We start from the raw sequence: 15,726 nt of genomic DNA on the forward strand, positions 1-15,726 counted from the left end.
TCAATAATACAACAACACTGGGGTGCATTGTAATTTTGTGAATTATTTGTTTTCAAATTGCTCATTACTACTGCCATTACAATCCCACAGGACTAAATCCAGCAACCTTGCAAATTAGCATTTTAAAATTGGCATCTGGCTATATAGGGGTTGAGCCATTGTCAAGGAGGAGGAAATTACTGCAATTAACCCCAGGACCCTAACCCCAGCTCTGTCTTTCTCAAATTGTGTGGCATTCTTGTTCAAACTGTGTTGGGACACAGACAATATGATTAAGGAGTAGTTATGCTTTTTCCAGGTCATATAAAAAGGGCTTATTACCTGTTGCCTTTCAATAGGAAATTACAGTTCAATTTGACTGTAAATATGCTCTATAGTACAGCTGTATCTGTAGGCAAAATCAATGAATACACAAAACAGTATCCAGCCCTTCTATATTGATTTCAATGCAGAAGCAATTGGTTCAAGATTGGCTTCAGTTACTGTAACAGGTTACTCCAACAGATCCACCACTCTGCAAGTACAAGCCAATGGATATTTTCTCTGTCATGTTTGACAGATTAATTACCAGTCTTGCTGGTGAGTTGGTTGTAGATTTTTGTAATCTCTGAATCAACATGACCTATCCACGTCAGTATGTCAATACTAACCTAGATCAGTTGTCTGTGCTCCTTCATAGACCGAGACTTGTCTTATTTTGGGGAAGCAGTCCCTTGAATCTGATATGCTGGGTTTACAACCAAGGTGGACATGTTCATGAAGCATGTAGAATGATTTTTTTGGAAAGGTGGAAGTGACAGCAAAACAGTTGGGTGTCTTTGTGAAAAAAAAACAAATTAATTGTTTCACAAAAAAACTGTTCAAAACATCAGTTGTAATAAATAATTTGTGGTTTGCCTGTTTTCTGTCTCACTTATCACATTTAGACTTGAGCAAGCTCAGAGCCTAACTGTTTTGTGTTCCTCAGGGGAGCACTACCACTGAGTGACATTGTTAAATATTTCAGTATGCTACCATTAGCAATTTTTCCCCACATTGGGCTTCTCTTCTTCTGCTGTAGAAAAGGGTCAAACCTATGGCAACCAATGTCAGGGTTGACTGGTGATGTCAACTCTTACCTCTGCAGTTTGCAAGAATGCTTTTGCAGTTTACAAGAATGATGGTCATCACTTAGCCCAGAAAAACACGGTCACATGTCTTGAGTGCATTCTTTATCTCATCATCCGCAAATCTGACCAAAATATCCCACTATTGTGAAAGTCTAAGCATTTCTTGCCTTTGTGTACTAGCTCTCCCTTCAACACCCTTCTCAAAAGACTTTTCTCCAGCAGATGCTCCAAATACAAATGGGGAAAGCCTCCTTTTTCCCAGGACTGCTAGAGAGCCACTGTTGGCCTGATCTTTGAAAGGTTAATGAGCCTCTTAGGTAGCGCTGCCACATTCTTATTGTTATCGTGTGTGCATTTATTTGTGAGGGGTATTTGCATACAAAAGGAGGCTATGTGGTTTCCCCTCTCTCGCTATGCAAGAGCTGGCTACCTTTGTGAAGCCTGCCTCCTCCTCTTGCTTGCTGTGCACCCCAGGGTCAGCCTGCACAACGCCAACCCTCTCGGAGAACAGCCAACCTTTGAAGCATAATATTTTGGCCCATAGCAATCCAATTTAGTCTGATCGTCCCCAAAATAGCACAAAGCTAACGGCCCCCTTGAGTTATGGCACAGGCATATAGGTTCCTTAGTCAACTAGCTAGCTTGATTATGAGAAAAGCTGTCTCAATGTGAGAAATCAGGCTATCCTGAGGGAAGTAGAGTGCAGTGAGCCTTCAATGAGGAAGCTAACGTTGTTTACCCGACCATGATTGAGAAGTGAAAGATGACGAGAACAGCGGTTGTGTTTCACTCCAAGCCGTCCGTTTTACTATACCGGAAGGTTCTACTATGTCATCAAAGATTTTAGGCCACATTTAACTAACAATGCTAGATAAGGGTTAACCTACTTTTGTAGCAAGACAAAACATACTCTCAGCCTTGCACTACACTAAAAAAATGAAAGAAAATTGGTTAAGTTTTCTACTGTATGACTCAGGAAGGAAAGTGCAATGGGGAAAGAAAAAAAATTCCAAAACTATGGTTGTAAGCATTTCCATGACTGCTTCGAAAATACAGTTGGTCTAAATGTGTGACTGACTTGACTGAACAGATAGCAGTGTGTGCTATAAGGTGAAATGCATGAGACAATTCCCGTTCCAGCATGGCAAATGATTGGGGCTATAGTGTATAGCTCCTATATGCTGATGTTTTTTTGGTACCATGGTGTTGACAGTAGACAGTAGAGTGTGAATTATAACTCAAATATGAGAAGACATTTTTTTTGGGTGATTGATTTAGCAATTTAGCCATCAGTAATGAATGAAAGCATGGGTTCATCCTTCTCATGCAGTCTGAAACATGAGGCCTGCATCATTTGATTTGCATTAGAAAATTAAATTAGCATAACTTAACCTTCGACAATTTTTGTTTACGGTCTCTGCTCTTTGATCGAGCACTGCAAGAATCAAGACTTAAAGTGTGAATATATTATATATACAAGAAGCCCAAAGGCTAGCACTTGCGATTAGCTTGACTCAATTAGCATGGGATATATGAAGCACTCAAGGCATCCACAACAATAGCAAAGAGTGAGTAAATTAACCAGTAAGTAAGTCAGTCAAACAGTCATATAAAAATATTAAACATTTGAACATCTGATGATACTCTAAAAGGAGGGTTTTAGAGAGCTCCCCTACCAGACACCGGGCTCTCAGATTCATCTCTGATACTGAGGATCCGACCAAGTCTCCGTGACACAGAGGAAAACAGGCCGCTGACAAAATGGCCATTTTGCGCTGCGTCTGAGCCCACCTTCCTGAGGGCCGTCTTCTCAGAGCGGCGATGAGCCCCTGGCTCGGACAGAGACCTGTGGAAGGCTATCGGGCCCCTGAGGGGACGGGCCTTCTCCCATCTCCCCTGTCTCCATGTGTCACTCTGCTCAGCGGGTACTGGGACGATGCTACTGGTCACCCTCCTGGGGAGGCTCAACACGCTGAGATGGGCAGGTTCCGCTACTTGACCTTTCCCTTCTGAAATTGCCACCTTGGACGGCAGCTTTCCAGGCGTCAGAGGAGCAGATGTCCTCCACACATAACCGTCCAAAGGCTGCTCTGCAGCAGACTGGGAGTAGGGTCTCTTCCAGGGCCCCCCCCAATGGTGCCAGTGATGAGAACCCTCACTGTCAAACAAAGGCCGAGATACTTTTTCACGTAAATATTCCCTCTCCTCTGAGACTGTTTTTGTTTGACTCATGATGTCATCTCAACCAAGCTTTTTCAGCGATAAAACAAGACAAAAGATGAATTTCTTCAACTGGGTGCGACGGCTAATTGTTTGACAGCATCCCAACCGTTGAATTCACAACACCAGTAACTGTTCCGTCATAGCAATTCTCCAAGCCATGTTTGAAGAATCTCTCTTTGATGACCGATTAGACGCTCCGTTCCATCTCTAGTTGAGTAATAGGTTCACTGGCTCAGACTTCAGTATTTGGCTCAATGACTGATGACATTGGCTCCTCTTCCTGAAGGAGGAAGTGGGGTGTCGTATAAGTGCGTAGCCTTCCTTGAGGCCTGTCCAATCACAGGTCGCAAAACTGGAGGCCTCAGATTGTGGTTTTCCGTGTTTCAACTGTTGAGTGAGTCACATATGCATGCTCATGCCTTGAGTAATTTACCAGTGACCATAATAGTCTAGACAATATTAGAAAACACATAGAAGAACACATTTCTGTTCATGTCCATGGCTGTTCACGTATCTCATTCAAATAGTCATATCAACTCTCAACTACAATAGTTTCACTTTTATAGGCAGGATAGCTGTCTCTGCACATCCCAACATGTCTGACATTTGATATTTAAAATGTTCATACTGGTAGGCTACTCAAAACGGGTCTGAAACAGACTTTCTTTCCTAGGATACACACAATGAATATGATTTCAGTACCAGTACAAGGTGTGAATATAACACTGTAGTGTGAGATGAACAATGAGACAAGTGCCACATACAACTACTCATTGAATGGAGATGGAATTATAACATTTCGTGCAAAAGGAAATAGATCATTGAGTGGAGAGGGAAATGATTATAGTATTTGGTAATTCCACAGTTGAAGTGATACTAAACATGAACAAATGATCTCCTTAACAGAGAAAACTCATACATATGCCTCGGAGTTGAATGCACTTGTTCATTAATATCTTCCAAAACCTGCAACTAGGCTAGACAACCAAAAATGCTGTAGGCTACAGGAAATTACCATGTTGTCATTCATCACCACCAGTCATTCCAACGCTCACTGCTCAAGCGTTTATTGTGGAATAATTAAGTCTAACACATTGGTTTATTAGCAGAGAGAGAGAAAAAAAATGCTAGCAGGGTAGCATCACCCTGCTGCCACCTACATGAGAATGCAGTGTCTCATAAATATTCATAAGTGGCTGAGAATGAGCTGCCCCTGGCTGGGCCCCAGTCCACAGTGATCCAACAGGAAATGGGAGAGGCGTCCCGCAGGGAGCTGTGTTTGTACCCCTGCCTTTGTCACTACCGGGGCTCGTTAGAGCACACATCCCTATCAGCACTGAAGCGCAACTTGAAACTCTGAGCCAAGGGAAGCAGAAAAAAAGAATCACATTGCTTTAGGTCACTGTGGTAGCCTCATTATCTTTAGAGTAGGAGACCAGCAAAATATCAAACACGACTACAACGGTATAGCTAGCCATGTAACAACATAGTGAACATTATCTAGTTACGGACAGCACCAGGTACATTAGAAGTCTTAGAAAAAATCCAAAAAGGCCCACTAAGTGACCCAAATACTTGCATTCATTGGATAACGAGGTGGTAAAGCAAAGCTCAGTAGCAACATTCATCACATCTAGGTCAGTGCTGGGACACGGGAAGCCTATCCAGAAGCCACAACAGGGATGCCTTGTAAAACCTACAGTGTGAGAATCAGACTGAAGGTTTCAAAGGTCTGTGTCAGACAAGATGGAAATGCAGCTTCCTCACCTCTCCTGTTTACATGGCATTTACACCAACAGGGAAAGGACCCCTGCAGCCTTTGGTGTCAGAGACCCCTGCGGTGAATGTCACTCTGATGGTGGAAATGTGTGCGTGGCCTGTGCCAAAAGACAACATTTGAAACAGAGAAAAGCCTCTTAAATGATCCCCTTTGACTGCCACTATCGCTACAGATAACCATGTCTCCATTGATTGCCTTTTCATTGTCCCTAATAAATAGGACACACACACAAAACAACCACATCCAAACCCATATCCAAGCCAAGGGTATGTGTGAAGCTCATTTCCATGCGCAATGAGGAAATTTGCATCAAGGCTGGAACAAGATGAGTGAAATGGCAAGCACAAATAATCATCACATCCCCTTTCTTATTTCACATTTGTTAAGCCCACACATAGGCAACCTGGATACTAATGTGTGCATCTGATGTCCATAGAGAGAATAATGGGGCTATGGTATAGACAACAAACAAAATCACCTCATTAACAGTTAAGAAATCTGTGTCCCAGAGATACCAAAGTGAGAGCGGCCAGGGGCCACTCGGCACCGCTGGCTTGGCGGCGGCAGCAGGCATAAAAATAAACGGACGCGAGACCAGAGCAGGAAGTTAACATCATCATCCAGCGATGAAGAGATAAAGAGGGAAATATCAACTTGTCTGTTGACAGACTCACTTACTATTCTAGTCTCACAAACTGTCTGAAAGGCGCTATCTCCCTGCCCCCTCTCCTGGTGTGACGCATGGGCTCATAATGTCTCCACTCGGAAGCATAGGAAAAATGACAAGGGGCTGCTGGCTTCATCCACCGCCACTTTGTCATCCATTTTTGGAGGCCCTGTCCAGCCAGAAATCGAGCAAGAGCGCAGGCACACCCCCCTGGTCTAAAAATAGCACCTTTCCATAAAAAGGGAAATAAATCAGCCGATGAATAACAAGGGGGTGGGTGTGGGGTTAAGAGGAATACGGCCTTCAAAAATTCTTGTAAAGTAATACAATGTCTATGATGCTGGCTGGCAGAGCCACTTGCTCTCAGATCTTGGTCCTCTGGCAGCGAGATATTTCCAGGGTCTGGTTTTGGTATTTGACACCCAACAAGCCAAAAGCCAGTTCAATTATTTAACGTCGAGAGAGGAAACATTGCTGTTATTCTTATCTCAAAATAGTTGAACATGTTTATCCCACGACTGGAACTAATGTTCTAGAAGAACGAGGCCATGGAAAGGACATTTGTCTGAGAAAACCACGACTCAACTAACTCATCCTCTCAAACCTGACCTACCCCATATGTGTTTTTCCACTCAGGGACAAAATCCTGAAATAGACAACAGTTTATTTTTAAACGACAGGTTAGTTTCTTGTTTGGTTTTCAAAGGGGAAATCCTGTCCTTGTCCCTCATCTCCCAGCCCCCCTGATTACAACGTGGCTTGGAGCCACCTGGGGAGGGAGCAACCAAGACAAGGAACTTTCCATTTCCTACTTTGTTCTGCATTTGCCATTGTTGACTAGTTGGGTAAAAGAGCAACCAATGACACATAATCCTACACTTTAAACCGTTTTAGAGTTCTTCGTCTCTTGTTTGGTAATGTCTCTGAAGGTATTTTTCTAATAAATACAGAATTTGGCGCCACTTTATATCAACGTACAGTTGAACATTTCCCTTTCAAAAACATTACATCTTTCGGGAGTGGCAGGTGAGAATTAAGTATAACACTTGAGAGGACAAGACTCCCACAGTCCCTATCCAATATAAATCCAGAATCTCCAGGGTGGTCAATAACCTGACCCCATTTAACAGTCTTCTATCATACAATCAGAGGGTACTTTACAAAGCACCCAAATATCGCAAAGCGTTTCCGAGTTGCCAAGAGCGTCCTGCAACTGAACAGACTGTGACGAGCCACCGGCTCCTGCTCTCATGACCCCTGAAGCAGGATTTTCAGCAGCAATTTATTTCTGCCTCAGTCTCTCTTGGCAGTCTCCTTCACATAGCTGCACAGTGATGTGAGATAAAACAAAACTAAATCAGTGAATTTATGCATTGTGTGAAATAGTCATACTTCACAAAAAGGAAGCAACCATTGAGGACATCTAGCCCACTATGTCATTACAGGCTCTACAAATAATTCAGTCCTCTGCCAAAGACACATGGAAAATAAAGACTTGGAAACAGGCTGCAGCTAGGACACCAGTATCACTCAGGTTGAAAACACTGAACAGTAACCATTGTCATTCAATAGTTATGGGGCCCATCAATAAATGAGTGATTTATGTAAGCAATGTTGCACCTTTTTAGATTTGCTTGGATGATAACAGGCCTACTTGCTCTAAGGGCAGAGTGAAAATAAATGACTTTATCAGTTGCAAAACTGACCATAGACTTTGATTCTAAACATTACTTGAACTTTATAATCTATTGTTACATAGTTATACTGTAAGAAGAAACATGGTCCACAAAGTCATTCAACCATTATCCTTTGCCACACAGTCACACTAGGTATAGTGAATTGGCTCACCAGTAAACTAATGCAACATAGAAACTACAAACCTAACACCAAAATTAAACCAAATCATCTCTGATGAGCTACAACATTAAAAAGCACTTTAGACCACACCAGTCCTTTCATCTAACGGAATTGTTAAATACCAATATTTTTTCTTAGAGCCTAGATCTTTCAAATATGTGGAACTGAATCCAAAACAGGATGGGAGCTTTTTGTGTTTTCAGGTAACGCCTGGGATTCCAGAAGGCTGTCTTGGTGCCAGAGTTAGTGTGTAGGAGGAAAGGGTGGACCAATAGCAACTGAAGAGATCAGCTACTTGCCCCGATCCACATATAGGATAAACAACAAATAGACTACCCTCATGGGTAAAGAACTGCGATACACAAAACACACATCCTACATTGTCATTATCATGGATACCATTACAGCGATTGAACTTGAATAGGTTTGGCTGGTAAAGTATTGGAATCCGTTAACAGACAATGTCCATTGTCTGGAATTTGTACTTATTTGGGTATTGTTAACACTGTAATCAATCAAATCTGGATCTGGTGATCCTCAGTGTGATCATGTATCTTATTGATAGGGCTAAATACTAGTTACTGCAGCACAGCACAGGAGAAAAAGATAGCCCCCTTCCTTGGGCTCCCTCCCTCTGTCAGTCTTTAATAGGCTTAGATAAAATACCCTTTCTCCGGCTATTACACTTTGTGATCGCTTTAAAAAGAATCAAGGAGGACACTGACAATGCACATTAAAGAGACCTGGGCTGGGGCTAATCCTAACCAGTATGGTTCAAAGTTTGAAACACACAGGGGTAAGTACACTTGTGCGTTACATGCTATTCTTGGATTATGTTTCTGGACTGTTAAATATCTGAACACTTCTATTAATAATTTGTCTGTTTACTATAATAACACATTTTGGAGTGATGCTATCTTGACTTTGACTGACCCAGAGAGAAGCAGTCATGACAACACTGCTTTTTTCCTAAATTTTAATTTAGGAAGTAAAATGTTCACAGTCTGCATTTGGAATGTCCACAAAAAGAGGTGAGAGAGAGAGAGAAAGAAAGAGAGAGAGAGACACACAAATAATTGGTATCTGTATTGGACAAGCGTCCTTGTTGAGTTATTTCAGTTTTGGATCGCAGTGACGAATACTGGTGCCGGCCGCTCTAGAATCCTGGTCGCTGAGGTCATTCACAGAATGGTCTGCTTACATCACAGCCACACCAAGTCGTTTCAAGAAGGCAAAAAGAGGGGGTGGAGAGAAGGGAACAGGGAAGTGTAGGCAAACATCCTGAGAGAGTCCTGCATGTGAGACTCAGCTTCTGGCCTCCACAAACAATCACACCATTCACTGCTGCTCCACCACAAGCTCCTAAACAAGATCTTCAGGGTAACTCATCTAGAGGTCACATGGGTCCAGTTAACTGTGGAAGCTTAGAAATTGAAACACTCGAAGTATTTTCTAATCACAACTTAACATATATTTATATATATTTGGTAAGTTCACACTGATGAAACAGTTGCCAAAGAATGTAAAATATTTTGTCAGAGCAAAAAAGTATCAAATACTAAAACACAAAATCAGAATTTACTCACAACTCCTGTAGAACACATTATCCATAATAAAACACTTTATAAGTGTAACTTTGCAACTTATCTATTTACGGGCTCTTATTTCGATTGTGTAGGAACACAACCCATTTAATGACGTTAGTGTGACAAGTGAGGTCATGAAGATACAAACACCTGGGCATTTGTAAATGGCTATTTTTGTTTAAATGTAATTAGTTATTTTCGTGTTCAGCCTACATGGAAACTGATTTTAGTAATATTGTCTGACAGAAACCATCACATAACCTACCTTCATAGTTGAAAAACCAGGACAACCAAATGTGTAGTAAATACAGTTTTAAGTTTTCTGAATGTCTTACCATACACGCGCATCCATCCTTGTTGTTGGCACAGCGAATCCACCAGAATTCGGTCCACCAAGGGCTCAAAGGAAATCAGTCCCCCGTGAAGAGAATCCACGTCGCCTGTAAGGGAGTCGATCTCCATTCTTGTAGGACTACAACACCTTTTGGTAGAAAGCTTCACTAATCAGACAGTCAAAAATCTAAAAAGTCCACAGTGCGGTCTTCAGAGAGATGCCGGTGCTGCGTTCTTTATCGACCCGTTGACTAATTAAACGAAGTTGTATTTCAATCAGAGAATCCTTCTTTGGTCGTCAAGTTTACTCGCCCTTAACCAGCTTGCACACACAATTTCATTGTTTGATTGCTGGCTAGCTGGTTCCTTAGCCATTCAAATTGGGAACATACGAAGCTACCTAGTATTTTACAACCATTTTACTTCCCATGGGTATCCTAAGCAAGCTATTTGCAATTTATACTTCAGTTTCAGATCAGCCTGCTGACATGCTGATTCAGTGAGAAGGTCTGTAGCAATCGCCGCGAGCTAGTCCGACCTCCATATCCTCCCAGCTCAACGATTAGGACCAGCAGAGACCACTGGAAACAAACATGTCTGAATCAAACATATTAAATCCAAGCGAATAAATATTCCAACACACTGTCAGTAACCAAATCTGCAGTTAAATTTCAGTCTGCCATGTTTCACTTTAAGGTGTCACTGGTGTGTTCTGTGATGTCCCCTTCTTCTTCCCTGTTCCCTCACCCATGTGCCTATTCGCATCCAGACCAATTTTTTCCAAGTCATCACATGCCAGCGCAAGGTTCCACTAGGAATTCAGGACGACCAGTGGAACCCAGAGTTTATGGATAAAAAAAAAAGTAGAATGTATTATTTTGTATAAAAAGTTTTTTTTGTGTGTGTATTTTCACTGTGACATTTACTCTTAAAGAGAAACGACGACGACAGCATGACACAACTAAGTTAAAATATTTTTCCTTTTTAATTTATTTATTATTTACTAATACTCATCGATAAATTTTTATTTATTTTTACAAATGGTCAGGCAAGCTAGTTAAGTGTTATTAAAACAAAACCCTAAAATTAAAGTTGCTGAGCTTTCTAGAACATACATCTCTCGACTGAACTTGCAATGACAGTGACATTTACTTACAAAATACAAGAACCCAAGTAACAGTTGGCTATATATTTATAACCACTGACCAAAATTTTACTTTGAAGTAGCTACATAAAGTTTTAATGTGTTGACTTCATTCATTTGTGTGAATTGGCTCCCTCTTGCGTCATTATTTAAAGGTGCAGCGTTACAGTAGTTACACCGCAACCATCTTATTAATGGGAGAGAATAACGTTTCCCATTCTTCCACTTCTGTATCAGAAATCTTCAGCTACAGCATTGGATGCAAACTGTTTGACCTGTGTAAATAATTGTATCACGGCTACTCTTCTAACTCAATTCTTTAAAGACATCCGTACCACAGAGGGCGATATTTTACACATGGTTTTGAAAACAGGCAAATAAGTGGCAAGGAAGACTTGTATTGACAATACGCCTCAGTTGTGTGTAAGTGTGTATTATTTGACATTCTTATTCATCTACGGGACATGGTGTTGAAGTACCTCCTATCCGCTTTATTAAATAAAGCGCAGCTTGTGGAAAAACTAGCTGAGTCAAGACCGGTCAGACGGGCCGCACAGATTACAGCCTATGCTTTAATGAAGGCAAAAATTGCTGGTAAAGACGCAACCACCAAAGTCCTGAAGTCAAATACAGTGCGCCAGATACGCCATGAAACTTCAGAACTTCCAAAGGACTTCGGAGAAATGGGAAAGAAAGTTGGGAGACTCCGGGACACTTTAGTCAAGGACGTGAAAAACGGAATTAGAGACGCTTCGAGGCAAATAAAACACAAAGACAAATGACAGAATTTGACAACTCATGGCGGTGTGTTCAAGCGATTTTCTTCTGCGTCGTGGATGCACCTTCACATGGCAATGCAGAGCCACTGACCTCCGTCTGCGTTCTGCAGGCTATGAATATTATACCCAATACTTGCCAAATGTCAACTATATAGAATCTTAAATGCAGGCTATTGGAAATAAAATATTTTTTGTGAACATAGAAACGTTCATTTAGTCCTACTGGCTCTTTGCCTTACTGCATTAATTGCATATTATACTTTTCTGGCAAATGCACATCACGGTAAGGGTATTAGCCTCCAAATTTGGATCCCCATTCAAATTATTTAATGTAAACTGTCATCCGCTTCTTCTCTTTTAGAGTTGCCTAGGTTGTCTTTGTATCTTTGACTGTGAGGGAAATACCTTATGTTGTTCCAAGCAAACTCTTAAAATATTATTGAAGTCTACAGTTCATAGTAACATCTATATTTTACTCTGTGGACACAGACATGTACATTCTCAGGTTCAGAATACCTGCACACAATTTTCTCACACACACCAACACTAAAATGTTTCAATTCAAACTGAACACCATCCAATCTGACCACTCATTATAAGAGACACACTCAGCTGTATGAGAAAAGTCTATTATTTTTTTCTTTATTTATTAACCGTTCTCCTCGTTTAGACCAATGGCATGAATGAGAATCGGTCAGATATTTACATTTTCCAGAGAGTCCAGGAGATTTTCAGAGGACTGGGGTGGTGAGGTGGAAGTAGAAGCTGTCTTGAGTGTAGAAAAAGCAGTACATCTCCAAGGAACAAATGGAAAGGATTAGGCCTTTGCTGAGAGACCAGGTATAGCACCCTCTGCTGGGTAGAGTCTATATAAAAAGTCTGGTATTTCTAGTGGACCGCAAGTTCACATCTAGAACCAGTCTGGAGAAACCTGTGCGAGAATAGCCAGTACATTCCTCGCATGAAAGTTTCATCAAGATGCAGGGATTTGGCATTGGGTAACCGTGGGGCAGGGATAAACACTGTTCTTTTCGGCTGTCTGTTGATTGAAGTATTTCACAAGAAGACATCAAAGCTTGTATCACATATGTAAGAAGAATGATTGCTCAATCCCCAGCCCTCTAGGACTTATCTCCAATAAATACAGTTTCAACACCTTCCCTCTGCAGCCTGATCCTCTGAGGGCAGCACTCCCTTACACTGGTACAGCAACTGTGCTGGTTTTCAGTCCTAAAACGACATCTCACATTCCTATAAAACCTGACATACTGTCAATTTCTCTGCTCTTTTTGTTTGTATTTTGTTTGAACAAAAAGTTGAGGTATCAAGTCATAAATAAACCAGCATTCCCACAGGTTCACGAGAACCAGAAAAGGGAGCATTGTTAGAATGATAATTTTACTATACTAAACTTTATTATGATTAAAAAAGAAAATTAAAGACAAAAGGAGGATGTTGTGGGAAACGTAAAAGAAAAATATATTCATATTTAAAGATCTTTATACTTTTTGTATTATATATGATTAACAATGCAAAGAAAATAATTCCCATAGTAGTAGTGCTTAAGTAAAGTTCAATATAGACTTTTATTATAACAAAATAGGCAGTTTACGGAGGGTTAAATATCTGTTAAAATCTCATTGTACAATAAATTCTTCAATTGTTGCATCTGCATTTTGCTGACAGATCTATGGACACCTACAATGGCAGTTCCTTTTCCGCATTTGTAAAGGACTCTTAAAAAAATAACTCAAATGATCAAAGATAGGTCATTGAACAGTAAGACACTGATAACTGCTTAAAAAAACGTTACATCATTCTTATAGCGATCTTAAACTCAAGCTCTGAAGCGGTGCGTTTTTGTGTCGTCCTTTGATCAGCATTGAGTTTTTTGAAACACAGCCTTGCAAATGTCCATTTGTCCAGAAACCTACTGGCCAGATTAGTTAAAAAATAAATCTGCAATTAATTCACTGTTGAATCTGAACAGTACAAGCCAGTTACCATCCTCTCGTTCACTCCACTTTGTAAAACCCAGAACACACTTCCACAAACCCATCTCCAGGACTTGAGTTAAAGACTTTTGTTCTATCCTGTCACACACAAAATGCATATTTGTGTCACTCAAAGATGCAAAGTACAATGGCTTTTCTATCATGGACACACTGGTAAGGAGAGAAAAAGTGAATACAACTATGTGTTAAAAAAGGAAAATAATAATTTTATGATATATTGTGTATGCTGAAGGTACAGGATGATAAGGGGTGGAGGGGAGAAAATATACTAAAAGACATGCTGTTAAAGCTATAACGTGCAAAGTTTTGCTCTGTGTTTCCACTATACTTTTGACGCCTGAAAGCCTGAGACGGAAATTCCCTCAGTCGTCTTCGACCCCCCCCCCCCCCCCCCCAAAATAAAAACCTTTTTAAATAGGACATACGCACCCACAATCCACTTACACATACACATTTGTTTCACCTCCCTTAAACATTAAGGAACTGTACCGTTTTTAAAATCCTACACCCTGTGTGCTTTGCGCTGCTGGTCTCGTTCACTGGGTGTCCCTTCTTGGGGGCGACCCCAATGAGGACTCAAGACTTCGTACTACATGGTCCAACGTTTTCTGGTTGGCCAATAAGGTCTGACAAACTTTGACCTTAATGTGAGAAACCTGGCAGAGAGAGGGGAGGGGTGGGTTAGGTAGGAAAAATAATTATGGTATCAGGGACTGTATAGCAGGTAGTAGGGGTGGGGTAAGTTGGGTTGGGCGGGAGTGGGTTTGGGGCGAAGTTGGGTGGGGGGTGGGGTGGTGGGGGCAGTTACAGCAGACCAGTTTGGTAAAAAAAATAAAAAATAAAAATATAAATACAGAGAGAGGACGATGGCAGAGTCGAAAGCGTGACCTTTCATAACTTCTCCTTGGATAGTACCCATATGAACGGGCCAGATTGTTCCTCTATGATCTGTTTGACTAGATCGTAGATCTCCTCCAAAGTGTCTCCTTGAACAATAGCTGAAAGAAAGACAGAAGGAAAGTCAGTAAATTACCTTGAAGGTGGTTTACTTGATACATTATTTCACTACAGTATCACTTGAGACAAAAGTGATACTTTTGTCTCAAATCTGCTTTGAAAACACCAGTGATCGAAATGCTACCATTACAGGTCATAATCTTAATAATGACGATCAGAACATTAGTATACAACTGTTCAAAAACAAAATCAGATCATTGTCTATGACAAGGTACATTTGGTCCAAGCTAGAATGAGAATGAAAAGCTTCTTTGATCTTCCTCAACTTTCTGATAATATGCCCCTGTGTGCGTGTGTGGGGGGATCTTACCTGTAAAATGCTCGGTGAACTCCTGCTCCAGCTTGGTGGCTCTGTCAAAGGTCTTCCTTCCCTGCTCCTCTGTCAGTCTCTTGTTCATTTCCCTGGTAATTCAAGTTGAGAGAAGCATTGTGGCCCCTTTTACATTGGCAGAAGCATGCTTTGTCGGGTTGTGTTTAGTTGGATATATACACACACACACCTATCAGCCATAACGTTATGAACTCCTGCCTGATATTGTATGAACTTTACCAGCATGAACTTTCTCAGCTATTTCAGCTACAGTAGCTTGTGTGTTGGATACGACCACACGGGCCGGCCTTCGCTGCCCAGATAAATCACTGAGCCTTGCCCGCCCATGACCCTGATGCCGTTTCAAAGCTTTTCCGTGGACCACTTTTGATCAGTACTGACCACTGCAGACCGGTAACACCCCACAAGAGCTTCCATTTTTGGAGATGTTCTGACCCAGTCGTTTAGCCATTGCAATTTGGCTCGTCAAACTGACAGTTGCCATGATAACGAGATAATCAGTGTTATTCACTTCACGTGTCAGTGGTTATAATGTTATGGCTGATCGGTGTATATGGAATTGACATCGAAACAATCATGAGGTGTTGATCTGTGTTCATGTGACCAACCCGAGACACATGATGCACCATCAGCTGGCTAACAGCACGCTCACTCACATGATGTTCTCCACTGATTTGGGTTTGATGAAGACAGCGATGGGGTGGAGCTGTGCCAGCTGGAGTCTCTTGATGGCGTTGCCCGACACGTCCAGGATGCAGTGTTTGCCCTGAGGTGGGATAGGGACAGGCACTTTTGAGAATCAGTAAGGGCTACTGTTTGGATCAGTACATCTTTTATAACCCGGGGAGAAAGAAAAAAAAAGTATGAAAACCACTAAAGGAAGGA

General features: G+C 41.4%; 2 protein-coding genes across 12 annotated transcripts in view; both read right to left on the reverse strand.

The window, feature by feature from the left end:
• rasal2 (RAS protein activator like 2) overlaps positions 1–10,264 on the reverse strand; it is a 41,651-nt gene extending 31,387 nt beyond the window's left edge. The window contains exon 1 of one of the 4 annotated variants that reach the window (XM_067252799.1): positions 9,558–10,264. In XM_067252799.1, coding sequence (XP_067108900.1) covers positions 9,558–9,684 — 127 coding nt within the window. In that variant the 5' untranslated portion in view covers positions 9,685–10,264. Of the gene's footprint in view, positions 1–2,785; positions 3,506–9,557 lie in introns of those variants that run through there. The other 3 variants (XM_067252798.1, XM_067252797.1, XM_067252796.1) reach the window with 3 other exon arrangements.
• A 2,781-nt stretch (positions 10,265–13,045) lies between these two features.
• Positions 13,046–15,726, reverse strand: part of dlg1b (discs large MAGUK scaffold protein 1b) — a 63,334-nt gene continuing 60,653 nt past the window's right edge. For all 8 annotated transcript variants that reach the window (XM_067253990.1, XM_067253987.1, XM_067253986.1 and 5 more), the window contains 3 exons: positions 15,498–15,607; positions 14,821–14,912; positions 13,046–14,491 (listed from right to left, as the gene is read on the reverse strand). In XM_067253990.1, the coding sequence (XP_067110091.1) occupies positions 14,385–14,491; positions 14,821–14,912; positions 15,498–15,607 (309 nt within the window). In that variant the 3' untranslated portion in view covers positions 13,046–14,384. The remainder of the gene's footprint in view (positions 14,492–14,820; positions 14,913–15,497; positions 15,608–15,726) is intronic.

Source organism: Osmerus mordax, chromosome 16 (assembly GCF_038355195.1).
Source record: "Osmerus mordax isolate fOsmMor3 chromosome 16, fOsmMor3.pri, whole genome shotgun sequence".
In the NCBI taxonomy this organism is placed as follows: domain Eukaryota; kingdom Metazoa; phylum Chordata; class Actinopteri; order Osmeriformes; family Osmeridae; genus Osmerus; species Osmerus mordax.